The sequence below is a fragment of the Parasteatoda tepidariorum genome, chromosome 3 (genome assembly GCF_043381705.1).
Source record: "Parasteatoda tepidariorum isolate YZ-2023 chromosome 3, CAS_Ptep_4.0, whole genome shotgun sequence".
NCBI classification, from domain to species: domain Eukaryota; kingdom Metazoa; phylum Arthropoda; class Arachnida; order Araneae; family Theridiidae; genus Parasteatoda; species Parasteatoda tepidariorum.
In genome coordinates this window covers 23,996,932-24,024,389 of record NC_092206.1, presented here as the reverse complement: position 1 = coordinate 24,024,389, position 27,458 = coordinate 23,996,932, and the positions used below count along the sequence as shown (strand labels likewise).

Sequence of the window (27,458 nt, the reverse complement as noted above, 5' to 3'; positions counted from 1 at the left end):
ATATTAAAACTTACTTTTTATAATTTATTTTAAATATTAAAAATTACTTTTTTTAATTTATTTTAAGTTTTAAAACTTACTTTTTATAATTTATTTTTATTTCACATTAATTCTATTAATGAATATTCATAATTTGCAATAAAAAATACAAATCTGTTTCAGTTAATGGAAAATTAAGAGTTCCTTCTTCTCCACTCATTTACTAAAGTACAATTGTTATTTATACATGTTTTCAAATTTTATTTCCTTATTTCAATCGTTATCAAAAGAGGGAATGGAAACAAAATCGGCAGAAAAATATTGCAGATTGCCCACTAAGTCGTTCTAGATAGCTGTCAATTTTTTTTTAAATCAGCATTTTTCTCTCCCATCTTTAAATAATGCAAGTCATTTCTTACGCTCAACACACAGCGCATGTGCCGGTAAGGAATGACAGAGAAACTTTTCCACCTTACTTCCAGCGCTGGCATGGTGCCAAAATTTTCTACAAACTTTAGATGCCTCTTCTGTTCCATGCTATAAAATATTTGAAGTAATATCATATAGAAGCTTCAGATCTACGTATTAAATTTTCCTTTTGGTTATTTTAGGCACAATCTTTAATGCCTCATTTGGAGCCCAATTCAGAAGAAACATACGTAACACCAAGCCACTTGCAACTGTTTCTCAGTTTAGCATTTCTTATATCACAAAATAACAGTCGTATTATGGAAGCAGATGAAGTAAGTGTGCTCGTAACATTTAACAAGATGAAATTAAATTATGTTTGAGGTGTATCAATCTAAGTCAATTGGTCTCATTTTTGACGTGATAGGTTATAAATCTAAATTAATTATAACATTCTTTAATTGGTTTGCAAATCATTAGTGACAGTTCGTTAAGTAAAATTATCAACTATGTAGCAATAATTTATCACAAGTATACATCATTACACATTATCAATCATATTTCATATCAATGTCAATTACATTATCAATAATTATCCATAAGTTTATATTTCAAAATCTGATTAGGTATTTACAATTTAGTTTACTTAGTTACAGTACAAAAACGTTCTATTGACATAAACTTGACATTGTGAACAAGTTTCGATCCATAATAATTGAACACAAACACATATTACCGATCATTACCAAAATGCATATCAAATTAAGATCAATTTTCAAGCATTTTGTATTTGTACTTGCACATTGTCAGAAAATTTGAAGCACGTTATACCATATTATTGTATCAATTTGCGGAAACCTTAATATGATAGTATGATGTACCATATTATAATACAAATTTTTAACAAACTGAATATGATGACATGTTATACCTTATTATAGTGCAAATTTGTAGTTTCCTTAATATTGTAGCATAATGTATCATATTATAGTGCAAATTTGTATCAACCTGAATATGGTAGAAAGCTGTTATCGTGCTGTTTCACCAGTTTTAAATTTTATTAACATACTATTGTACAAATTTAACTGATACATGGTTTAATTTGCTAACACTGTAGGCACTATATTACGGTTTAAAGTACGAATAATGGTTCGATGTTAATTATGCTTATTAACCGACTGCTTATTAACCGATTTTTTCGAGTAAGAAGAAACATTAAATTTAATTTTATTATTAAAATTGAAAGTAATGAAAAGAAATAGCGATTCTTTCATCAAAGGTCGAGATTGCAAAAAATCTCAACTTATTAACAATAACTAATTTCAATACACTCTTAAACATATTACCTATTACTTTAGGTTGTTACATTTATTTGTATAGTAGAGTTTACTTTTTTATGATATCGTTATTAAGATGAAAGACAGTTAATTCATAAAATATGTTTTTAAATTCAGGATATTAAAATAAATAATCGTTAAAAGATTTTCACCAAAATTATGGTAATCCGTACTGTAAAAATGTTTGAAAAAATAAATTAAATCCTTTAAGAATTAGTTTTTAAAAAATGCCTTCATTTTTATTATAAAATGCTTATTTGATGTTTTCCCATAAGACGTAGGCTTAATTATACGAAAAAAATTATTTCGATGAGATTAAACAAAAATAGTTATTTCAAAAAATTGTTCTCATTCGTATTTTAGAAGCATTAAAGTTAATTATAAATAAAAAATTCAAGGTTTGCATGAAATATATGTAATTTTAAAAAAAAAACTTTAAAAACGATTAAAAGAGCTTTTTTAAAGAAACACAAATCCCAACGTTCGAAAACTGATTTTAATTTTTTAAATTATGATGTATTTTTATTCAACATTTTCCCTTAAATGCTAATTTTTAAAAAAATAAACTCTCTTTTAATTTGATACTTTTACTTTTTCTTCGTGTTTAATTTTAATTACCTAACAAACTTTCTTAATAAATTATCAAGATAACTTTTCCTTGACCGAAGCTGTTTTTCTTTTCTTTTAGCTGTATAAAGAAGCTCTAAGTTTGAGATCCGATTTCACAAAAGCTTACCTAAGTCGAGGTGACTTCCTACTTAAATTAAATAGGTAAGTTAATTTTAAAATTATTTCCAAACATGCAAAATTTCATACATTTTATGCCCTTAATAAACAGTTCAATAAAGGTTTAATTAGCCTATTTGAGTCTTGCGTTCTTTTAAAAGAAATGTTCCTCTTTTTTTTTAAAAAAAAAAGCTGGTTGCACTAGTATATAATTTTAAGGTTTTAATTTTCAAAAACAAGTTAGTTCTGCATATTTTGAACATTGTTTATATGTTATTGTTATCATAAACAAAATGTAAATGGGGATCACTAGTTTAACACTGTTTTGTGGGAGACGTATTTATCTGCTTTAGACTTTAGATACGTTGCTTTATTGAAACACTTGCCTATAACAGATAGAAATGAGGCATTATTTGTCAATTTTTTTCGAATAAATATAAGCCAATAAAATAGATCTCTTTCATTTTTAAATAAAAATTTCACTCGAATGAATGGCGAAATCTGTTTTAAAATGCGCATTTTCCAAAAGAACATTTTAAACCACTATTTTTAAAGTTTATCCACCATTTAAAAGACTATTTACTTTCGCCAAGAGTGTTTTTTTTCTTCCTCATACCCCGCTAGCTTCCAACTCTCTCTTGCCAGGGATACGTGGCTGACATTTTTACATGCAAAGCTCCATCTACTGTATTTTTCTTTTTAAGAATTTTCTCACTTCCAATGAATGTCACATTCTCATTGTGAAGGATGAAAGAAAGGGTTTCGTTCAGCTGCGTTGTCTTCATTAACCTTTCATGAATTCACCATACAGCATGAAATATTCAGAGGTTTAAAAGAGAAAAAAAGAGAAAAAAAGGTCTCAATTCTGCTAGTCTTGCCATGAATATTCTGAAAGATCGAAAACTTTGGCTTCATTTGATCACATTTTCGATAACAAAAGTATTGCTTGGAGATTCAGTTACGAAAATCCATGCTAAAAACTTACGCTAACATTAAATTCTCCACCTGCTTAATTGTGAACTATTTTTTCAAATTCAATAATTCCACTAAAACTAATTCATTTCAAACAGTAAATTATGGTTTGTTACAGAAAACATAACGTTTTTAGTTTGAATAGTTTATTAAAGCTTAACCGAAAAAAATTAATAAATCTTATTCATATATTTCTGCGACTTTAGTAAAAATTACAAAAAGATTCGTTTTTTTACTGATATCTCTAGTTCTTATCTTAACCTGCCACTATTTTTCAAGCGATTCCCAAGAGTCATGGTGGCTCAGAAGACAGTGATCGCCTTTCAATGAGGTGACCCAGTTCGAATAACAGCAATGGCTGGTCGATACGAAATTCCACAATCAGCTTCCACTGACCACAGTGCTGACGTAAAAATATCCTCAGAGTAATCATCATTGGTTAGAATCCTCTCGCCATCGGGCTGACTGTGGGAGATTTTCATGGTTTTCTTCTCCATGTAATGTCCTCTCCTTCCCGGGTTAGTTCCATCAAAAAATCTTCCACGAAGGCGAATTTCTTCCTTTACTTGATTCAGGAGTTTATTATCCTTATTTATTGGGTTTAAAATTACAAGGCTTCGGAATTTAACCTGGACAATCATAATCTCAGAATTGAGTTGGCTAATCAGCTAGAGTTGTGAAAATGTTAAATAATTTCCAAATGAAAGATGAACTATCGGTCCGAAAGTAAAGATCAATTAATATCATGTTGATCCCCCTTGTGCATCAATAACAGCCAACGTACCACTGGTTAGACTTTTCTCTAGTTTTTGATAATTCGTCATACGTTAGCCCTGGGTCATACGAATTGACTTCCGAGGCGTCGGTCGGAGCAAAAAGAACAAAGTGGACTGTATCGTTTTACAATATTTTATTGCATGTAAAGAATGCTGGGAAGCTAAGCTTGGCTATCTATAATCTCGCCAATTAAAGCCAATAAGGGTGCGGACAGCGTCCATCACAACTGAACTTAGTGCCAGTGGTGAAGATGATCGATTTGGTTGGCTACTTAAATTTATAATTCATTCCAAAGGTTGCTGATAGGGTTTATATCCGGACTTCAAAAAATCCAGTTCAGTTTTTGAGCACCCACTACACCAACCCATAAGTCGCTATGACATCTATATTGCCTTCATCCTTCTGGACGAGAAATAGGCATTTTATGGAACACACCTGAAATATGCCAGATTGTCAGCTTTAGTGTCAGATTTCATGCTTCCATCCACAGAAACTAAGATACCCAGTCCAAACTATAAACAAACCACACCATGCTGTAACGAAGGGTGTCTGAATACAATTACCGAGGAAGTGATGCCTTAAAGGAATTCGTATTAAACTTCAATAACGGTTTAAGAAAAAACTTCTTTTTTTTTGTACAATCCAAGTCTAAACTTTCTAAAAATAATCTATAGATATTACTTTTTTTCATTATTTTCGGCAATATTTTTAACTTGACTGTAAACAAATTAGTGTTTTTTCTTCCATCCTTCAAAAATAATATACATTTCAATTTTTACATAATTGGTTTTCAGACGAATAGTTACGTGCGACCAATAAGGGTGATTGAATAACTATCTTTTCCGCATTATAGTTTACTTTTTTTATGAAACTATCAATAGGCTTAATCATTTCTCCGAATCTACTTCAATATTTATAATTAATTATTAAAAGCAAAGGACTTGGTCTTTAACAAAATAAACTATAAAGGATATCAAGGTATAAAGGCTGAAGGATTGAATAAAACTAAGGGGGAAAAGAGTGATAGAAGCTAGTTCAGAAATGGAACTGCGTTGGTGATTTTGGGGGATGGTGAACGATAGCGAGCAGTGCATTGCATTTTGTACGCGATTAAAAAATATAGAGAAGTAACTTTGGAGTACGTATGCAACACATCCAGCATCTATCATGCTTCTAGATTCTTTAAGTCCTTTTAAATTCGAACGGATGTTCAGAGCTTATCAAATACCAGCGACAGACTGAAATACTACTGATGGTAAAAAGAAATGATCTTATTGATTTATTCACATTCAATATAAATCTAAAGTAAACCATTCAAATTCGATCCATCAATCTTTTCATAATTCAACTTCCATTCGCCGACATTTAGACTTCTGCTGAATATTCGGAGATTTCTTCCATTTAAAAAAATTTTTTTTTTCTTCATCTTTTTCATTCGTAAGTGCTTCTTTTATTTCAGAACTAAAGAAGCTGAAGCTATGTACCACCGAGCTTTGGAATACGAAGACAATAATCCTGATCTCTACTTTAATGTGAGTTTTATTTTCGATTTACCTTTTTAATAATTCTATTTTATTAAATAATCTCGACAAATTTCCTTTTAACTTTTTGTTTCTTTAAAAGATTTCAAAAGATTGCGTTTAAAATTAATCGATACAAATTTATTATATTTGATTAGTTACATTAGATACATTCACGTCTTTGTAAAACTTTAACTTCATAAAAAATGTTTACTTTAAATTTGAGAATGAAGTATCTAATTTATTCAGATTAAATACCGGTAAATTTAAGCATAAAAATAAATATTTACTACTTAGAACATAAGAATGTACATCTGTTTCATTCTGTCTACGATTTAGTTCAAGTAAAATTAATGGCATTATTTGAAAAGAGATTATGTAAATATTAAATAATATGAAAAGTTTTCATTTTCAACAGTAAAAGAATAAAGAAACAATCGCTTTAAAGATATATAACATCCAAAATATTGATACTGACTATCCTTTTATTGAAACATATATAAAGGGTGTTCTGTAAAGGTCGAACTTAATATGCACTTTTAGAATGAAAATGAAAACAAAAAAAGTATACACATAAGTTGCATGTAAATATTTAAGCGTAGAAAACACAAAAACGCTACCAAAACCTGACAAATTACAGTAGAGGACGATGAGTGCAATAAACATCAGGTTCAATTGATGGTTCAAATTTGAAAGTGTTTTTTAATAGTCTTTCAACTCCTATCTCTTTCCGTCATCTATCCTGTCTTATTGCTCTCTTATGTTGTGATTCATCACAAGTCCCCATACATTTTGAAAGCTGCGGGTGGGTGACCCACTTGGATCAGTCTGCGTAGGGATCGAGGGTGTGCGGTATTGGTCCTCGTTAAACTGTGCTACCGTAAAGTGCTCGACTTCGCGCGCAAGTCGTCGGGCTACCGAAGCGGGGGTGCCATCCCTTCCGCAGAGGATCAAAATTGTGATGGCATGTCTTCGGATCATCCTCCGGGATGTTTCCCAGACCGTCGCCAATAGCCCATTGTGCAGCTCTAGTGCGACGTAAATTAACAACAACATTTTGAAAGCATTTTCGTTAATTCTTCGCTTAAATATTAATTTGCAATTCCAAATGTACGAACTTTAGTCTTCATTTGTTATGAGGATTCTGAAAATATATATTAAGGGCGTTCTTTACAGTTTGAATAATAAATTAAGATTAAGAAAGTTTCTCCACTAAAGCTATTTAGCTTTTTATATGTTTTATTTATTTAAATGCAGTTCCTAACTTATTAATTTAAATTTTTTATTAATTTCGTGATAGTTAGTTTTTTATTGGGCTCACGCATTTGTGAATGTTAATTATTTTTTTAAATTGTGTCAAAATACTTAAAAACAATTTTAGAATATTGATGGTTTATCCTTGTATTTTCAAAACAATCATTAACTGATTTATTCTTTAAATTCATTTTGTATTTAACATACGATTTTAACACATACATACGATTTTTTGAGTTTAACATACGGTAGCATATAAAAGTAATAATTTCATAAAATAAAATTCTTAATAACTTTTGCATTTTTGCATTGTCTATTATTACAAGGGAATAAATTTTTTTAATGCAAGGAAATTTGTTTTCAAGATATTAGTTTTTTGTGCGAATAATGAAAAGTTAAATTGAAATGTGATTAAATAAAACAATTATGCACAATATAATGAATTTAGCTAAATATTACAACAAAGTAATTAATCATTTCTATTTTTTAATGCATTTTTCTAGAATAAATACATGATTTAAACATTTTATTTCGGACGCTAAATATATAAGAGTCAGTTATATCAAAACCTAAAAAGTGTCATTGAATGCAATTTGATTCATAAATGAATACAAATTGAATGGAGAAAAATCTTTCAATTAGGAAAATATTTAAGAAACTTTACATTTCGAATAAAAGAATTCTTATTTCGCTTAATAAACAGAAATTTTAAGTTTTTTAAAGAATAGCATTAAAAAGTTATACTAGAATATGAGGAGTTTCATATTGGAAAGCTGCTTTGTGAACAAGATAGAAATATTTTAAAAATCATCAAATACTAAGAAAAAAAAAGGAAATTATCTCTTGCGTCTCTTTTAGAAAACACTATAACAATTTATTTGAAATACTTAGAATAAAAGCAATTTACTGAAATAAAACTAACACAAAAGCAATTTCAAAATCTCTTAATCACGCTGTTTAATTGGATTTCAAATGATAATAATCGACCCGAAATAAAGATTTGTACTTCGTAAAAGAGGGTTAATTATAATATTTTTGTTAATAATACCCTGCAATAGTGATTTATATTCTAAAAGTAATCTTATTACAACGAAGTCTTCTAAGCGTACATTTAATTAGTATAATCCAATCAAGTAGTCGTCATGGCAACCGTTAAGCAGTTACATTCGTTAATTTTAAAAGGACATATTCTAATTTATATTACTATTTTATTGTTATAATGCATTTGACTAGATGAATAAAATTAAGTCAAAAATAATTAAATAAATTTCACTTAATTTGATTCATTCATTTAATATAATGGAAAATGTTGGATAGTTTTTCAGGTTAGCAAAGAGCATATTAAATTTATTTTGTTCATTTCAAATTAATTATTAAATTATTAATTGCAAAAAATTACAATATTTTCTTAAATATTTCAATATATATTGAATTTAAGATCTTGCATAAGAATTCAGCTGGTTTTTAATTAATTCCAAAGCCTCCGTACAACTTTCCATTAAACAAGCATAATTTTAAACTAACAATTCATACACTGATTAATACTCTTATAAAAAGCAGTATAAAATTCATAATATTTTAAGTATTTTCTAAAGTGTATTGTAATATGAGTGTAAACGTGCAGTCAAACACGTAACTGCATATTTCATCGTGCATTTGGCAAAATTTCTGGTATTTTTTCTGAATTTCTTCTACTAAATTTTACATCTTCAGTAATCTATATCTGAGAAATCTAAAACCAAAACGGGCAAAAGAAAGTTTATATATTTTTGAGCCTAAAAACTTTTTAAAATTTCGGTTTATTCGAGATTGACGCTTCAGCATTGCAAATTGTATTGATCGGCATTATTGTAACTGTTTATTGCAGATCTAATTTTACGCTCCTCTGCTTTTTTTTTCTTTCTTTTTTTTTAGCGTTTAAATTTTTTTGTGAAAAATGAAATACTTCTAGCTATTCTTTGAATCCGTGCTCAATAATTAGTAAATTAGGAATCCAATTTAGTTTGTTGTGTCTAAAAAATCAATTTTATTTACTTTTTTTCGAAATATAACAGCGTCTTATAAACCACAATATGAGCAGAGATCAATAGATATACAAAACAGATCTGAAGTTATCGTGGTAGGTTTTTCAAGACTTTTCTCAGTTGGTAAAGAATTTTTAGAGTTAATTTCACAAAAATAGTTCTCATCAAAAACCAATTAGTATTAGGAAGCCGAAGTGGCTCAAAGGATGGAGCCTTCGCCTCCCAATGAGGGCCCCCGGTTCGAATCCCAGCTGTGAATGATAGGTATGAATTCTGCTCCCGGCTCGCACCGACCACAGTGCTGACATAAAATATCCTCAATGATGGACGGATCATGAGTTAGAATTCTCTTGCCGTCGGACTAACCGTGAAAGGTTTTGGGGGTTTTCCTCTCCGTGTAATGCAGATACATTTTAGTTTTTAAAAAAGTTAAGCCAGTTTGTCCCAATGCTTGATCTAGGAGTTCTCTTGTTTTCTGGGACAGGTTCAATATTAGATTGCTGCGGAATTGAACATTGGTAGTCGTAAACTCAGAATTGGGTCAGTTTTTCAACGCTGGTTAAAAAGTAAAATTAGTCTTAGCCCCCTATGACAGAGTTTCTACGTTTTACCTTGAAAATCATACCATCCAGAGATTAGATTTTTTGCTTGAAACCACTAGGTTAGGTAGACTGTCTAGGGGGAATGTAATGTAATGTATGTAAATGTGGGAATGCCGCTCTAACAACTAACGCTTACGATAATATGTGGTAATTATATCGTTATATGGAAGAAACAAGTACTGTCAAAACGTCATTAAATTCTATTTTAATGGATGAGCAAACTAAAGATTTACCGCTTTCAGAAATAATTTTTTATATATATTTCAGTTGGGAATTGTCTTAATGGACCAAGGTAGAAATTCTGAGGCTTTGGAATTATTTAATAAAGCTTTAGAACTGGAGCCAGATCATGAGGTATGTATACATAAAAATAAAGCATCTAATTTAACAGGAAAAAAACCGGATATTAAGTTATCTCAGTAACTTATGTCGATATCTTTATATTTTTATGACTTATTTTTCTTGAAATGTCTTTTCTAAAGAAAAATTCTAAATTTTGCCCCCAATGAATATTTTTACAGATTGAACAATTAAGTTATCTCAGTAACTTATCTAGATATCTCAGTATATTAAGTTATCTCAGTAACTTATGTCGATATCTATATTTTTATGACTCATTTTTCTTGAAATGTCTTTTCTAAAGAAAAATTCCAAATTTTGCCCCCAATTAATATTTTTACAGATTGAACGATTACGTAATATAAAATATATTTAATGTTTTATATTTAATGCATATTATGTGCTTAATTCTTTATACATGCTGCTTTTATAAAATTTCAAATTTTTAAAAAATCATAGTTAGAAGTGAAAATTGTCATAAAAACATTCGATTTAAAGTTGTTTAGTATTGCGAAAGAATCTAACTTTCAACCTCTGTATATTATATTGGTCAATATTATTTATAAATATTTAAGTATTTAATCATAGGATTTATCAAATTGAAAAGTTTTATACAATAATGTAAACGAATTTCAAAAACAATTTTAAAAAATTAACTAGAATTGAAACTGATAAATTATTTTTATAATTATAAGTATGCTTTGTTTTCTTTCCTCAGAAATCTTTAGAACTCTCAGCTATTTTAATGCATGGTTCAGGACTTCCGAACGAAAGAAATTTAGCTAGAGTTCGGTAAGTGCAGAATTACTAGTTTAGATATCCAGATGATAGTTAATAATATATCTAAAATAAAACTATTCATATTCAAAGCTATATGAGTGCTAATTAATTAATTATTGAATAAAAATTAAAAATTTCGAAAAACATTTTAAACTTTCTTTATTCTAAATCATTTTCATTTATTAAATATCAATTTATAATTAATAATTGATATTAATTAATTACTTAATTACTTTATTAATTACTTTGCTAATTAATAACTTAATATAATTACTTTATTAATTATTTTACTAATTAATTACTTAACAAAATTACTTTATCAATTACTCTAAATACATATTAATGAATAATATTCAAAGAAATATGTAGGACATTTTCTTGAAAAATAAAATTATATCCTCCATAAACAATGAAAACTTTATTAATTAATTTTTTTAAAAATTATTTATTTATTCAAAAACTATTATTTATTTAAAAGCTAATTATTAATTCAAAAATTATTTATTGATTTAAAAGCCATAGTACAATTTCGAAATTTATTATTTTTTTAGAAACAATAATAAAAAATATTTGAAATTAGCAGAATTTTATGTAACTAAAATCTGCCAAGCGTTTAAAGAAATATATTGGTCATTTTCTTGAAAAATAAAATTATATCTTCAATAAACTATGAAGTTAGCTTTAGTTAGCTTTTATTAGTTAGCTTTTTTGTCCAAAAAAGGCTAACTTGTTCATCATTAGTCTTCTCTGGAATAAGACATATAATATCACATTCAAGTTCTGATTCAATTTAGTAACATTTTTGGTCAGCTTTCTAAACGCTCTACTTAATTCTTCAACATTTTCCTAGCAAAAGAAAGATGAATTTTTAAACTATGATAAGTTTTTTTCGATATACAAACCCACGTCGCACTTCAAAAAAGGAAATTTTCCAGGTGTAGCACAAGAAAAAAACCCGTTACTGCTATTGATTTTATCATGAAGTGATCATGATTAATGATTCCTCGTGTTTCAAATGTCATCAGATTTAATTCACGTCATGTGGTTAAAACAGTTTACGTGATTGATGGAGCTTACTATGCTTCATCTAATAATAATTTTAATAGAAAAACGAAATTCCTGAGTTATTACTTTTTTTATTGTTGTGAGGGTGGGATATAAATTTTAAATGACAAATGAATTTGAAATTTTGAATAAAAAGTATAATAAAAGCAATCAATAGAAAAAACTTTAATATGTTGAGAAGCTATTTCCAACAAATGAAATCAACATCTTAACTGCATGCTAAAAATCATTAACATTAAACGCAATTCTTAATGTTCCCCAAGCATAAAATAGCTTTAAAGAATCATTTGTCAGGATTTATCGTGCTTAAGTTTGATGTTTAACTGAGAACTGGAATTATTTCTGGAAAAAAAGGGAAACATTTTTTGCAAAGAATTCAAAATAAACTCTGGTGCTACTTTTGAAGTGATGTCTGTTAAAAGAAGCAATATTTTAAATCATATTTCTTTACGCTTTCTTTACTGAAAATTAAAATTTTTTTAGTGAAAAAGGAAGAAAAGTGTTTTGCATTGAATTTTAAGTGCAAAAAAAGAGAAAAAACTTAAAATGTTCTCTAATTGGTTTTATAAAATAACAAGCATCATTTTATCCAGGTTTCAATTATTTTGTTTTAATCTATTTAACTTTTTGGAAACTCAGCTCGAAATCATGCTTTAATATTTATTTAACAAAATACTATGAATTATTTAAGGATTATTGTTCAATTTTTGTGGTATTATATATTTTTTATTTCGAAATCAGTGAAACTTGCATTTAGACTGATTTCTGCTGTGCTATATTACTAAGTTACTGTGTTGTCTTACTGCATTGTTGTGTTATTTGTGTATTGGGTTGCTGTTGTGTACTGTGGTTATTAGCGTTATATTTGGACAATGAAAAAATTATTCAAAAATAGATATTTACGCTAACTTTTAATGGAATTTTTTTAACAAAAAATATATGAATGTTGGTATTAAGGCTTATTTAAGATGAATTTTGTAAAAAAAAAAATAATGATTGACTCATTAAATAATTATTAGCTGGTTTAAACTTATAGTTATCTTTATAATAATAGTAGCGACAAAAAATCCAGAAAAGAATGAATCATGATGTGTTTATTCTGTGCTTACTAACAGGTTGTTTAACTGTTTTAATTAAGAAATTATTTTGTTTGGATAAAATTTCTTCCAACTACAATTTTAAGTTTCGTTTGAATCCTGTAACATATATATGTCGAATAAAACTTTAACCATTCTTTTGATTTAGGAATTTTTTTTAAATTCCTTAAAAAACTGAATAAATAATGCTCTAAATGCACTAAAATCGGGCATATACTTGAGAACTGACTTCAAAAACAATACAACTCATTTTCTAACTTAACTTATTTCCTAAAACCTAAAATCTATGGTTATTTCAAGAAAGTTTCAATCTTCGCAAGCTTTTAATTTTTTAGGTCTCAAACTAAAAATGAATGCGACAGTTAAACCGATTATAATTGGTGCGAAAAAAAATGGTTCTTAAAAAAGAAAATAGAAAAAAAATAATGTTCTTACTAACTTTCATGTTCATTAATATCTTTTTTTTTAAATCTTAATCCGATGTGCTAGTGTTCTTCACCTAAATAATTGATATAGCAATTGAGAAATTTAACCACACATAAACACATTTTTAAATAATTTTAACATTTTTACTTTAGTTTTTAAACATTTATTTTTTTTAAATATTTTTTATTAAATTTTAAAAAAATATTGTTTTCATAGTGAGTTTAAAATCATCAACTTTAAAATTCTGTTTTTTACCAAAATAAATTTAATCGGTCCAAAAATACGCCAAAACTTGCCAAATGTGAACAAAAAAACTTTTCGAAAACGAATTCGAGAGAGCTGGATTTAAAACAAATGACAACGGCATATCATAGAAATAACTGAAATAAAAACTTTCCTTAAAGTTTAAAAAACTATATCGCATTTCCGTTTAAAAATGACATTTATACTATACCTTAATTAATAAATCTTAATTATCTTTTCCAAAAGAAATGAAATAATTGTGGTGACAGAACTTTAATAAACATTCACGCTTGGTTACTTCAAATAAATTAAAGTGCTATTTTCCCCTAAGATTAAATTGTTTAATTATATTTAGGATGAAAACTTTTCAAATAATATACATTTATCTAAACATTCCAGCTCAATTTTAATTAAACTTAATTTTTTATTGCTTCTTGTTTTTTAGTTAGAAATCAATATACTGGAGGAAACAAAATTAACTCCATAAGTATAAATTATTTTTCTCTACCAAATAATAAGCGTAGTTTATTTTATTTTACTTTAATGTTTTATTTTATGTTTTGTGAAAATTGTAGACCAAATGGAAGAAAACGGAACGCGTTTATTAAAATTTAGGATTGCTTTCTGTGAACAATAAAAAAAATTTCAATAGTACAAAAGCTATTAATGTTTTATTTTATGTTTTGTTTTCAGTTTGAAGAAAATTATAGACCCAAAAATGGAAACCTAATGCGTTTATTTAAATTTAGGATTGCTTTCTGCGCTCAGTAGAAATTTCCCTATACCAGAAAATTTATTGTATTTTACTTTGTTTTATTTTGTTTTGTTTAGAGAAAATTATCGATCCAAGAAAAGAAGCGAAACGCGTTTATTTAAATTTAGGATTGCTTTCTGTGCACAGTAAAATAAATCAATATTGTAGAAAAGTTATTGTATTTTGCCTTAATGTTTTATTTTCAGTTTGGAGAAAATTGTATATCCTAGAAAGGAAACGAAACGCGTTTATTTAGATTTAGGATTGCTTTCTATGCATAGTAGAAATTTCCCTATAACAGAGAAGCTAGTTTATTTTACCGTACTGTTTCATTTTCAGTTTGGAGAGAATTATCGACCTAAAAAAGGAAACTAAAAGCATTTATTTAAATTTAGAATTGCCTTCTGTGCGCAGTAAAATAAAAATCAATATAGTAGAAAAGTTATTGTATTTTACTTTAATGTTTTATTTTGGAGAAAATATAGGCCCAATAAAAGAAACGAAAGGCGTTTATTTTAATTTAGGATCGTTTTCTATGCTTAGTAAAAAATTTCTTATAGCAGAAAATTTATTATATTTTACTTTGTTTTCTTTTCAGTTTAAAGAAAATTATAGACCCAAAGAAAAGAAACGAAATGAATTTTTTTTTTTAAATTTAGGATTGTTTCCTTGTATACTTAGTAAAAAATCCCTTATAGTATAAAGGTTATTCTATTTTACTTAATGTTTTATTTTCAGTTTGGAGAAAATTGTAGACCGAGGAAAAGAAACGGAACGAGTGTACATAAATTTGGGATTGTTGGCTGTGCACAATAAAAATTTTCCTATAGCAGAAAAATGGTTCAGAAAAGCTCTTCAGGTAAAATTTTGCCTTCTAAAACTCATTACTTTCTTTAATTCCGAAATTCGAAATTTTTAAAGTAACCCTGGAAATAGTTACTAGCGCCGGCAACACAAATACTATCAAAAAATTATCCTTATTAGACAAATCATGAGGTACAGTTCTCTTATTACTGGACTAACAGTTTGAAGTTCAATGGCTTCCTTTGTCACGGCCTTTGTCCACCAAAGTTGTCTCTATGCGAGGAGAATTAAAAATTCTGGTAAAATTACTGTATTGTATAGTAGTGACTATTCTGGGAAAAAACTGCAATTCTGGTTAATAAAGCCAAAATGTTTAGTAATTAAACCATTAATTTCGTTCACATGGTAATGGTTAACAGAGAATTCCAGTTTTTATTGCCCAAATTCAGTTAAATATACAAAAAAGTAAATTTTATCAAATAAATGGTTTTTATGCCGTATTCCTAACGTATCCTGATAAATTATTAAATTTTACCACATTTTCCAAATTTTAGGGCATATATTATAAAACCATATTTTATTGTTAGTTTTACTAAAATCATTACCGAAGCGCCTCGGTAAATTTTATCATGTCAGTTATTCAGACAATATAATTTTTTTAAAGAGCATATTGAATTTTCCGACACCCATGTTTAATTCCGTAAACTCGTCTTTACGAACCTAATCCAAAAGACAAAGAACTTAAGGAACACGCATTATGACAAATGTGCCTTCGATGAAATTTCTTTCAAATGAAACCAACCTATATGTGCGCTACTCGGCGGGGGAAACCACGAAAACTTTTACAGTAAGCTCAAAAGCAAGAGTATATTACCTATGACAGGGTGCTATTAATTAAAGCTACACTTTTTTAGGCCAACATAGTGTCCATCCTGGTGGGAAAATTTCAATAAAACTTGGTATGTATGACTTAAATCTTGAGAAAAGAAAATTCAGTAAAATATTTCATGCATTTTAAATATTCATAGAAGAGGCTTTTTACGTACGAGAGAAAAGATAATGTAATTTAGAAGTCACTACCGCAAAAGATTTCTCCTCGTGCGATTTTCAGAAGAAAGAACTGATAGGAAAGAACTAAGGATGATTAATAAATTCGAAGAGATTGGAGTAAGGGATATGCCGCAAGAAGTGAATGTGGCTTCAATTGTGCTGATTTTGTAAGGAAGCATATCGTGTCATTCATTTTTCTGCAATTGAGCACGAAGAATCCTTTGTGCCTATTTCGTAGCTCAATAACTTCAATTTTAATCCGATTAAATTTATTAGTCAACAGTGTACGGTTTGCATTTTGCTTAGATATTTTTAAAATTATTAAACCAATGTAGGGAAGATATATTGAATTAAAAATGTTTGATTTTTAAATTTAGTTCACTAAAAAACAGAGAGCACAATCAAAAAAGGGCGTAAACATGCTGTTTAAATGTTTGTGATAATTTGGTTGGAAATTATCGAACACGCAAATAATGAAAAACATAATTTTAATAAAAATCTCATTTAAAATTAACTAAAGGTTATTCCATCACACTGAAATAATATACGCTGTACCTTTTTTATATTTATGCCAGTTTCAGCTAAAGCTACAGAAATTGTTCTACAGTGCTCATATCAAAGTGAGTAAAAAAAAATTTAAAATATCATATTTCTTTAAAATATTATAGAGATGTTATTTTTTAAAGTTTGTAAAGTTTATAGTTAAAATTATACATTTGTAAAGTTTATGTCGAATTTTTAAATGGTGTTCTTTTAAAAATGGCATAAAAAACCATATATCTACAATAACCCTAAATCATATTCAAAATCTCACAAATAAATTCAAATATTTTTACTTCAATAGAACTTTCAAAGGACTCAAACAATTTGAAATATTTTATGCTATCACACCATGGGCTAAAATAACACAATCCATCAAACTACGACACAGCCATCCATCTCAATCATGTCAAAACATTATACAAAGCACCAATTTTTGCATATAAAACTTAAAAACAAATCCCTCTATAAATTTTATCCCACAAAAATACCAAACCCGTATAGAATATCTGATCTAAAAAAATACGATCTGTTGGTGATTTAACCATGTTTAGAGGAAGATATTCTCTTCTATATGGAGAAAATCTCCCTCATTTTTTTCTTCTCCCTTCTCTCATCCATACATATTTATTCTTCTTTTTCAGAAGGATCCTATTTCCCGAGAGGCACTCTTCAACCTGGCTCTGCTGTTATCCGAAGAACACAGACAAGCAGAGGCAGTGTTCTCTCTCGATCAGCTTCTCCAGGTAATGGGCCGCCTGTTTTCCATTATAGATACACTACACTGATCATGTCTCTTGGACGATGCATCAAGTTTAGGCCTGTTTTATTCATCGCCAACCATACAAAACAAAAGAAAGATCCTCAGCATGTGGTTTCCTTTTTTGGCGATGGATGTAATGAAACTGTAGATCCCGCAGTGAGCTATAGGATGTTTCCCATAGGAGTCATTTCATAAAATGAAGATAGTCTGTCACAGGTTATATTAAAATAAATGTAGGATAGAACTTGTTTTGGGGTACTAAAGACATTTATTTAGCACTAAACGTGTGTTTTGAAGGACTTGTGTAAAGGTTTGGAGATGATATATTGAAAGCTTAAGTTGTGTAAATTAATTGAGAGGATTAATTTTGATATCCGTTTCAGAAAGCTTATAGAAAAAATTCTTGTTTTGTTATTTCATTTGCCTTTTTGAAAACGATTTGTTACAAGTTTCCTGGAATTTCACACCATTCTTTAAGACTTTTGTTTTCCAATAACTTCTTATCTCCTCGTCGACCTGTATGCTTTAGCCATTTGTAAAAGATTGATTAAGTGATAATACTCCTTTAAATTACATGGTAAAAAAATTACTGTTTTAGTGTTTTGGAACGAATTTTAAGATAATTTTAAGTTTTGTGCTACGAATGTTCAATGTGTGTTTTAATGGACTGGTGCTTTAAAGTTGAACTAATATAATAAAAAAATTAAAATTTAAGTTATGCAAATCAATTAAGGTCATTGTTTTCAAAACTCCTATCAGAAATTTTACAGAAGAAAAAAATTATACATTGAACTTTTGTTACTTTTTTTTGTTCTAGTGTGTATTTTTAATCTAATTGAAATACTTCATTGCTTATAAATATAATTTCGTTAAAAATATCGGCTTTTTTCAAATGCTCCATATAAACTACGTTCATAAGTTTATATGAAGAAACCAAGTCTGACTTCTAACGAAAAGCAGAATAATTCTTTATCTTAAAGTTTAAATTAATAGCATTTTAGCTGTGCGTAAATAACGTAAAAAGAAATATATAAACTATTTACAATTTAAAGAGAAAAAAAAATTTAAATAATCATTACGTTGCTCCAAAAATTTAACAAATTCATCCTCTCTTTTCCACTTTAATTCAGTTTTTTTCCAACTTATTTCCTTACTTTATTATCAGTTCATGTGCGCAAATGAAAATTGAAGCACGTGTCAATTTCCCAATAATAATGGTGTTGAAAATCACAGTGAACCATTGAGTTATGTAAATTATATTAGACATTATTTAAATTCATAACAGTATTTATCACATAATAAAGCTAACTAAAAAACTAAAAATAGAGTAAACAGGCGAAAATAAAATATGGCAGAGAATTTAAATTCTAGAATCTTTCTTTCTTAAATTTGCAGCATAAACTAAACAATTCACGTCAAAGTTAGCAGGTTCTACTGCTACGACCAGAAGAAACTTTACAAAATCCGTTTCCCTGATGTCACAGTTGGACATCTTTAAGTGTTTTTATCCATCAGTGAGGGACGGAAAAAAACGTTATTTGAGTCAACTATTCTGTGTGTATCAACTTTTCGGAATCATTTCACAAGTTTCTAGTTTAACTTTGCATTATTTAGTAAAATTAAGAATTTCTAAACACTGTCTGAAAGTTATAAATTATGAATGTATAATTTTCCGGTTCAGTAAAAGAAACAGTAAAACTATTTCTATCATAAAAATAAATGTAATAAAGTAGCAAAATAATTTCTATGGACCATTTTAAAAAATGAATAATATAGATGAGATTCTGTTTCAGGCAATGTAATTACAATTCACCTGTCTAATTACAAATTAGTTTCTCTTATCCCTGACAATTGCAATTTGCCATCACAACAATATTATTACCTTAAATAAAATATTGAATTTTCGATTTAGTTCTAATTAAATAAAAATAAGAAAGATAAACTTAACTGCAAAATTTTCTGAACGCAATTGAAAATGCAAAACATAATCATTTAAAATGTTTTCGAAATATTCATTATTCCAAAATTGCAAAGACTATCTAACCCTCATTATGAAAATGCATATTTCAAATTCCATAATTTGATCATTCAATTTACTCTCTTTTCAGCACTATCCAAGTCACATTAATGGTTTACTGTTGCTGGCTGACATCAATGTCAATTATTTGCGCAATCTTGATATTGCGGAAAAGGTAAATTGCTTATTCAATCTGCAATTTTTCGCTAATTCCGTCTCATTAAAAATAATCTACAATCTTTAATTTCATTTAATATGACGAAGATTTGGAAACCGTATCCAATTATTGAATCTACGCAGAATATTTGGAAATCATATAATATGACGAGCTAATTATCGTCAACAAAGAGAAAAAGATACGATATTTGAATTAAATTGATCTTCGGTATTTACTTCTAGTGAATATATAATTAGTAACATATTTAAAATTCCATTTTTTGTAAGATAAATGAAATTCTATCTTTATTTAAAATTGACAACCTACGTCGTAGTTTTAAAGGAGTTTGTGACAAAAATAATTTGATTATTTTTTCTTCCTAATAAAATTTTTTATAAATGTTTTTGATAAACGATTTCATTTAGGTCTTATTTATTTTGTTATCTATTTTTTAAAGCAACATCGCTCTCGAATTTTCTAAAGATTATAAAAAGCTTCGCAAAAAAAAAATTAGTACTTGAAAATCATCATTAGTACACTGAGAAAAAAGATCAAAACTACCAGAATATGGTAAAATTTACAGTGTTCCTGGTTCTATGGGAAAACCGAAAAAGCTTTGTAATTTTTACCAAACCGCATTTGTAGTGATTTTGATAAAGTAAACAATAAAATATGATTTTATAATATGTCCTAAAATTTGGTAATTTTATTATGATGCCTTAGATCATGGTACAAAAACCATTTTAAATTTACTTTTCCAGACTAAATGTATGGTGAGAAAAACTAATTTTCAAAACCAGAGTTTCCGGTAAACCATGACCATATGAGCAGAAAAATTTCTAAATGAATGGTTAAAGTACCATATACTTTGGCTTCATTAATTAGAATCGAGGCCGGTATAGTCTGGTAGGAAGGACGCTGGACTCACGTTCGCGAGAACGGGAGTGACTGGCGCACGTTAAATATGTCTGGTCACAAACTCCTCCATATTTCCATAACAAAGTATACCTCTGTGGGTGCTAAATTGGAGATTGATAATTTTCTGGTTCAGGTCAAAATTATGATCTGTGGATAGATGTATGAATGGGTTCGCCCTATAAACTAGTGCGACGCATGGGTGTGGCAGAAGTCGAATTCTTCGCCATAGATGGCGCCATTGCAAAACAAGAACTGTCACACGCCTTGCCTTATTGACCTGCGACATCAACGGCATTAATCGGAATTATGATTCTTTATTTCAAATGTCATTACCATACTGTACGGTAATTTTACCAGAATTTTTTTTCTTTGTGTACCATTTCGTCGGTAAGTTAGTTAACAATAAACTATCAAACTCTGAGCTTTCAGTTTTAAGCTAAATTATTAAGCTAGATTTCAATAAATAAATTTTAAGTTCAAGTCTACCAATTGTAAGGATGGTTTTGATTTGCGTCTAGTGTAGTCATACTTCAAAAAATCAGATTTGTACTTCAAATTCAAAAAACAACTAAGTTCGTTTTTTTTAGTTTTTTTTTTCTTTTTAATATTTATAGTGGAGAAAAAATACGTCCGGGTATGTATGTACCTTGTAATAATGCTAACCTAGTATGTACTTTAACTTAACAACTAAGTTTGTACTTCAGCATGAAGGCAAAGTTTGTACTCAAGCATTACAACCAAGTTCGTACTTTACAATAGCGACCAATTTTATACTTTAAAATAACTACTTTTTTTCTAATTAGTGATATAGTTTAAAATACTGACCCAGGTTGTACTTAAAAATTTTCACTATAAGTTTGTATTTAAGACTAACCATCAAGTTCATACTTAAAATCGACCCAGTTAGTATTAAGTATTTTAAGAAAGCAATTAGGTACTTCAGAAAATCAGGAATTAAAAAGTTAGAAGTTAAAAAAAATAGTGGAAATGTTGGTTAAGAAGGAATGAGTGAAATGGTTTTAAACAGAAACTAATAATAAGCATATCTTATTGCAATTTTTCTAATATATTCTATCAAAGGCAGCAAAAATTAGTTTTTAGATTCTTCTAAAACTAACCTTTTTGTTTTTGCTACAAATATTTCATGAAGAAAAAATTTTGTAACGATTTTTCACGTAAAAAAAAAAATTTATAAATTTAGAAAATATTTTTTTCACTTAATTTTAAATACCTACTTTATTCTTCATGCCGACCGGCCTGTATAGAGGTTAGGAAACTGCCCTTGCATCAGAAAGGTTCTGGGTTCGAATCCCGGACAAGGCATGGATGTTCTTTCCTTCTCTGTACTATATGTCCTGACTTTGGAAGCAACGTTGGCCCACCTAATATGGTGCCCCTGAAGGAGAGACCAACAAATCTGCTCTGTAAATGCCTAAATTGACGGAAAATCTTAACACAGGTTTGCATTGGGAAAGAAAAAAAAATTTTGTTCTTCATTAGTTACAAAAGAAATCAATGGAAAATTTTTTTTTATATTTGCTAATTTTATTTTTGTAATGATTAAAGGAAGCAAATCTTACGCTTATAATTGTATTGAGTTATATAGGTGGGATTTAAAATCTTCCTACAACTTACCCGGTGAGATTTAATTATAAAAATGGAGTATATTATAAATAAGAAAAATTCACCCCCCCCCTTTATTGAGCACACTTTAAACTTATATCAAAGTCAAGAGCTAGCATGCATTTCTCTAAAATCCACAAAATTTGTGAATACTTTTCTAAATTGCGCATTAACCTCACTTTTACAATGATTGAGTTTAATTTATAACACTAGTTTATCATGCGCCAAACGTAAACGATGTTACGTCTTCTAATTATGCTTATAAAATAAAGTTGGTCAAGCAACCTCTTCCCCCCCCCCTCTCCGAAAAAAAGAGCTTAAATCCTCACGTTAATTATATCAAAAAGTAACCTTATTTTTGCATATTTTTGACAATGGAGTCACTTTTTTCTCATTTTGTCTTTGTTTAAAAAAAAAGAAAAAAGAACTACAACATCCGTATATTTTATGAATAAAAAATATTTTATTTAAATTACTTTGTCTTTTTTTCCAGTGCTACCGAAAAGTTCTAGAATTGGAACCAGTAAACCAAAAAGCTTTACACAATCTGTGTGTTCTTCATTTTGAACGTCAGGATTTTGAAACAGCCGAAATATGCTTAACTCATGCGCTCTCTGTGCATCCAGGCGTATCTTACATCAGCCAACACTTAGATATTGTCAGAAATATCATTCGCCAAAATCAAAAAACTGTTTTGGAACATTTACAATCACAGCATTCTTTCAGCTGACAGATTGTAAATTTCGACGCCAACTGATAGAGCTTTCAAATTCAAACTTCTTTGCAAGCGTCAGAACAAGAACATTGCAGGCATCAGCACAAGAACTTTGCAAGAAACAGAACAAGAAGCTTGTGGTAAAGGATGGTAGAAAATGAAGGTCATGGTCGTAAATAAAATTAATCTTAACATTGAATTAAGATTTTGCTATTTCGAAGTAATTTATGGAGCTAGGCTTACTGACTTAACATCTTCAAGAATTTAAAAAAGCATAACATGCTAAAGATATCTGTAAATATCTACAAAAGTTTGCATTTTTATAATATCCAAGTTATTTAAGAAACTACCATGTCTTTGACCATCAAAGTATAAATGTTGCAATGAGTTTAAGAATTAATTGACGGGGAATGTTTTTCTATAATGTCAAAAGAACTTGGATTTCATACACTAATCAGACTTTTTTTTAGAAGTGGTTTCGTTAAACATAATGTAAATGATATTTTAACTCAAAGGCAGGTAAATGTCGATATTTTGGCATTATGTAAGACACTTTTGAAATACCAACACATCCATAGTTTATACAACGCAACTTTAAAATTGATTCTAAAGAACGCACTTCTTTATTTAAGGGAATTTTATTTTATAAATAACCTTATTTCCTGAACAATTTCACAACAATTTATGTCACTATCATCCAGCATAATTTCTAAATACATTCAATCAATGTGTGTAATAAACAGCAATATTCTTATTAATTTTAAAAAATGTCAGTTTTAGGCATTATTGCAAATATAGTATTGCAAAGTCAAATAGAAAAGATTAATCCATTCTTTATGTGTTTTATGTGAAAATTTAGATTTCACATTCAAACTCAGAATAATTTAAAAATCAACGCACTATAGATTTAAAACAAAATTTTTAACATTTTGCAATAAAATACCAATTTCATTCCAACCATCAATATTTGGTTTTAGAAGTTTTATTTACGGAATTCAAAGATATTTTAAGCCTTATCTTATAATCTCAACAAACCTAACCATATTGGGCTTCGGATTGATCGTCTACTACGTAACCATCAGTTACTGTTTGAAGTTTAACTTTAAATTTTGTGAAAAAATACGCGCAATACATTTATTTCATTGAGCTATAATGCGAAAGGAAATATATAAATATTAATTGTGTCTTTAAGAGAAATTTGTGAGGTTTGGACGATATCGTAATACTTTTCTCTCAACTTCGCACTACATCAAGCATATTCCCTTTAAACTTCTCACTCTCTTCTGATTTTTGCTAATACAATCACTCAGTCCTTTCTCTGCTGTTTTTATGGACTACCGAGTGCTAAAATATTAAACACATTGCATGATGAACTTGTAATATTTGCTTAAACTTATTCAATAAAAATTATACTATTCTTCACTATTCTGTTTTGTTATTTATTCTTCAATGCATAGCAAAAATTATTCAGAACAGGGTTTTAAACTACCAATGAGACAAAATTACAAAAGGTGCGAACGAAGTAGAATTGCAAGGTGCAAAATTAGTTCGACATCAGATAAACGATGTAGTTCACGTTACTGTTATAAAGATAACGACATGGTTTTGACGATGGCTAGTAGCTACATGCTACAGAAAATGTTTGGAATTCAAACCAGAGGCAAAGCTTCATTCTTGGCATTCTGGAAGATTTCTGGTTCGTCGCTGAGCAACAAGTATTCCAGCAATTAAATATTAGATTGAATCAACTCAGGTCAATAAGGTCTTCATTCAAACCAAAGAGGAAAAAATCCAGGCATGTAGATTCGGTGATCTGGCAGGCCAATGAATTGTACCACATAGTTTTTCACATACCTAACATTTTGGACCATGCGAAGCAATGTTTCGTTTTTATTTATCCCGTACTTCTCTTGCTAGTTTGCACTGTTAGTTAAGCCACCTTATATATAAAACTTGCTATTCAAGAAGTTTGATACATTTCAGTTAATTTTAGAATCAGGAAGAAGTAGAATAATTAAAACTAATACTAAGTATAATGAAAACTAAACATTAAGGAACATTGGTTATACGTGTCTGGATACAAATCCTGTAGAGACATGCCATGCAGAAAACAGAAAAATATTAGCAGAAATTATTTTTAATATTATAAAATTGCTAGAATTGCTATTGAAACTATTCTTAAAGTTACAAATAGTTTCTGGAAAATATCTCAAAATGCAATTTCAAATTCTAAAATGAACCACAGCCTTAATCAACGACATTTCTAGTTTTTATTTTCATATTTTTTTAATATTATGAATTATTCATAAAGTAATTCTAATCTTAGTTTTGACTACTCAAAAGTCATTTTATGATTACTATAGAAAAATATATTCATTCAAGCGATGAGAAAAAATGGAGAACTGTTTTTGGAAGACAAGAAGGGAAAAAAAATTCAAATTGTGTCACAGACACGAAGCAGCGAAGCGCGTTTTAGGACATGAATATATCGCTCATAATTTATTTTTGTGACAAACACATTTCATTTATGCATATTTTGAAACAAATGAGATGAAACTGCTCTAACTCTTTCAGGCTAACCAAAAAGTTTTTAAAAAAAATTGTTTTTGTTTGTTTGTTTTTTTAGAAAAAAACAGGAATAAGTTATTTTCAGTTGATGTGACAACATTGAGAAACATACTTTTTTTTCTGTCAGCCGATCTCATGAATACAGACAACGTTTCCAACTGAACATTCATTTCAAAAATCCTTTGAAAAATACATTCAGATTTTAATGCATATTTAAAACAGAGCTTTGAAATGGCGATGTTTATGCATAGAAAATAAGTCTTATTTCCAATTTTTCTTTTTCTTTCTCAAATCACTCTTATTAAGTATTAAATAGGTGGGCTTTTTTTCCGGAAGCATATAAAAAGTAGTTGTCTTAGAAATGCTCAACTACTTATACGCAATAAAAAAAACTAAGTATTCTTTTTTAAAGTATTTCAATTTTTATCGCGTCACTAAATGTGAATTTTAGTTAAAATGACAAGTCATTTTTTAAATGAAAAGAGCAATATTTATCATTTTTCTGACACATACAGAAATAATAATGAGAAATATGACAAACATAAACAATTCAATAAGATGATTTATACAAATGCTAACACTTACGGCTTCAGCAAGTGCATATACCTTTCTCAAAAGTTGTATGGCTCCATTAAAATCCTAAAAATGAGTTGTTAATTTTGATGAGTTTTTCGTAAAATTTTTTTCATACATTCGAATTACTCTAAGTTATTTGGCAAGAACGATTTAGTTAGAATCAAAAAATCCTCAACGAAGGAAAGTTTTTCACAATCTTACTCTGTATTGGTTTGAATGACGTAAACGATTCTATAACCCACCCCCTTAGTAAGTTTCCCTTTACATTACGAGTAAGTTTCAATCAAAAAGTTTTCGAATTTCAATCTAGAAGTTCTCTACAAAAAAAAATTTTTTAGTGCTAGTTTAGATTGGTTTGAATGACGTAAGCGATTCTATTTCTTCTCATTCTTCTGGTTTCCCTTTTCCATTACGAGTAATTTTCTATCAAAAAATTTTACAAGTTTCAATCTTATTTATTTATTAACCGGTACACATACATGTAGGCTTGTGTGCTCAATTACATAAGTATGTCTTATAAGTCTTTGCCTAGTAGAAAGATAAATAGTACAATTCAGAGAAAGACAGCTCGAATAAACATTCAAGTTTCCGATGGGATTTGGACCCGCTACCTCCACGATACCGAGCGTACATACCGCTCGGCAAGGGCGGCGCCAAGTTTCAATCAAACAGTTCTTTGCGAAAGAATGTTGTTGTAGTTTATTTACGTCGCACTAGAACTGCATTATAGGCTATTGGCGACGGTCTGGGAAACATCCCTCAGGATGATCCGAAGACATGAAATCACAATTTTGATCCTCTGTAAAGGGGATGGCAACCCCGCTTCGGTAGCCCGACGACTTGCACGCGAAGTCAAGCACTTTAACTCAGAACAGTTTAACGAGGACCAATACCGCACACCCTCGCTTCTTACGCAGACTGATCCGAATGGTCACCCATCCGCACACTGACCGCAGCCAGTGATGCTTGACTTCGGTGATTTGCTGGGAACCGTGTCTTAACGATCAATCCACTGCGGGACTTTTTTGCGAAAGGATACGGTATAGTATTTTTATTTACGTCGCACTAGAGCTACACATTGAGCTATTGGTGACGGTCTGGGAAACATCCTTGAGGATGATCCGAAGACAACATACATACGTCACATCCCGTTTCACAGGGAGGACACACTCATACACCATCCATCCATCCGCAGATCGTAATTTTGATCTGAATCAGAGCACGATCAATCTCCGAGCACTCGATGTAATTTTAAAGATAGATAGTAGGTACTTTATTTACGTCACACTAGAGCTGCGCAATGGGCTATTGGCGACCGTCTGGGAAACATCCCTCAGGATATTCCGAAGACATGCTATCGCAATTTTGATCCTCTGCTGAGGGGTTGGCTCCCCTGCTTTGGTAGCCCGCAACCTGCTAGAAGT

The 27,458-nt window shown here is 29.1% G+C and overlaps 1 protein-coding gene across 3 annotated transcripts in view; it reads left to right on the top strand.

The window, feature by feature from the left end:
• The window catches only part of LOC107450353 (protein O-mannosyl-transferase Tmtc3), a 133,651-nt gene extending 109,336 nt beyond the window's left edge, over positions 1-24,315 (top strand). For all 3 annotated transcript variants that reach the window (XM_043040419.2, XM_071178411.1, XM_071178412.1), the window contains exons 13-21: positions 591-722; positions 2,413-2,495; positions 5,659-5,731; positions 9,867-9,953; positions 10,657-10,730; positions 15,042-15,162; positions 17,342-17,443; positions 19,569-19,652; positions 22,669-24,315. In XM_043040419.2, coding sequence (XP_042896353.1) covers positions 591-722; positions 2,413-2,495; positions 5,659-5,731; positions 9,867-9,953; positions 10,657-10,730; positions 15,042-15,162; positions 17,342-17,443; positions 19,569-19,652; positions 22,669-22,905 — 993 coding nt within the window. In that variant the 3' untranslated portion in view covers positions 22,906-24,315. The remainder of the gene's footprint in view (positions 1-590; positions 723-2,412; positions 2,496-5,658; positions 5,732-9,866; positions 9,954-10,656; positions 10,731-15,041; positions 15,163-17,341; positions 17,444-19,568; positions 19,653-22,668) is intronic.
• The last annotated feature ends 3,143 nt before the right edge of the window (positions 24,316-27,458 follow it).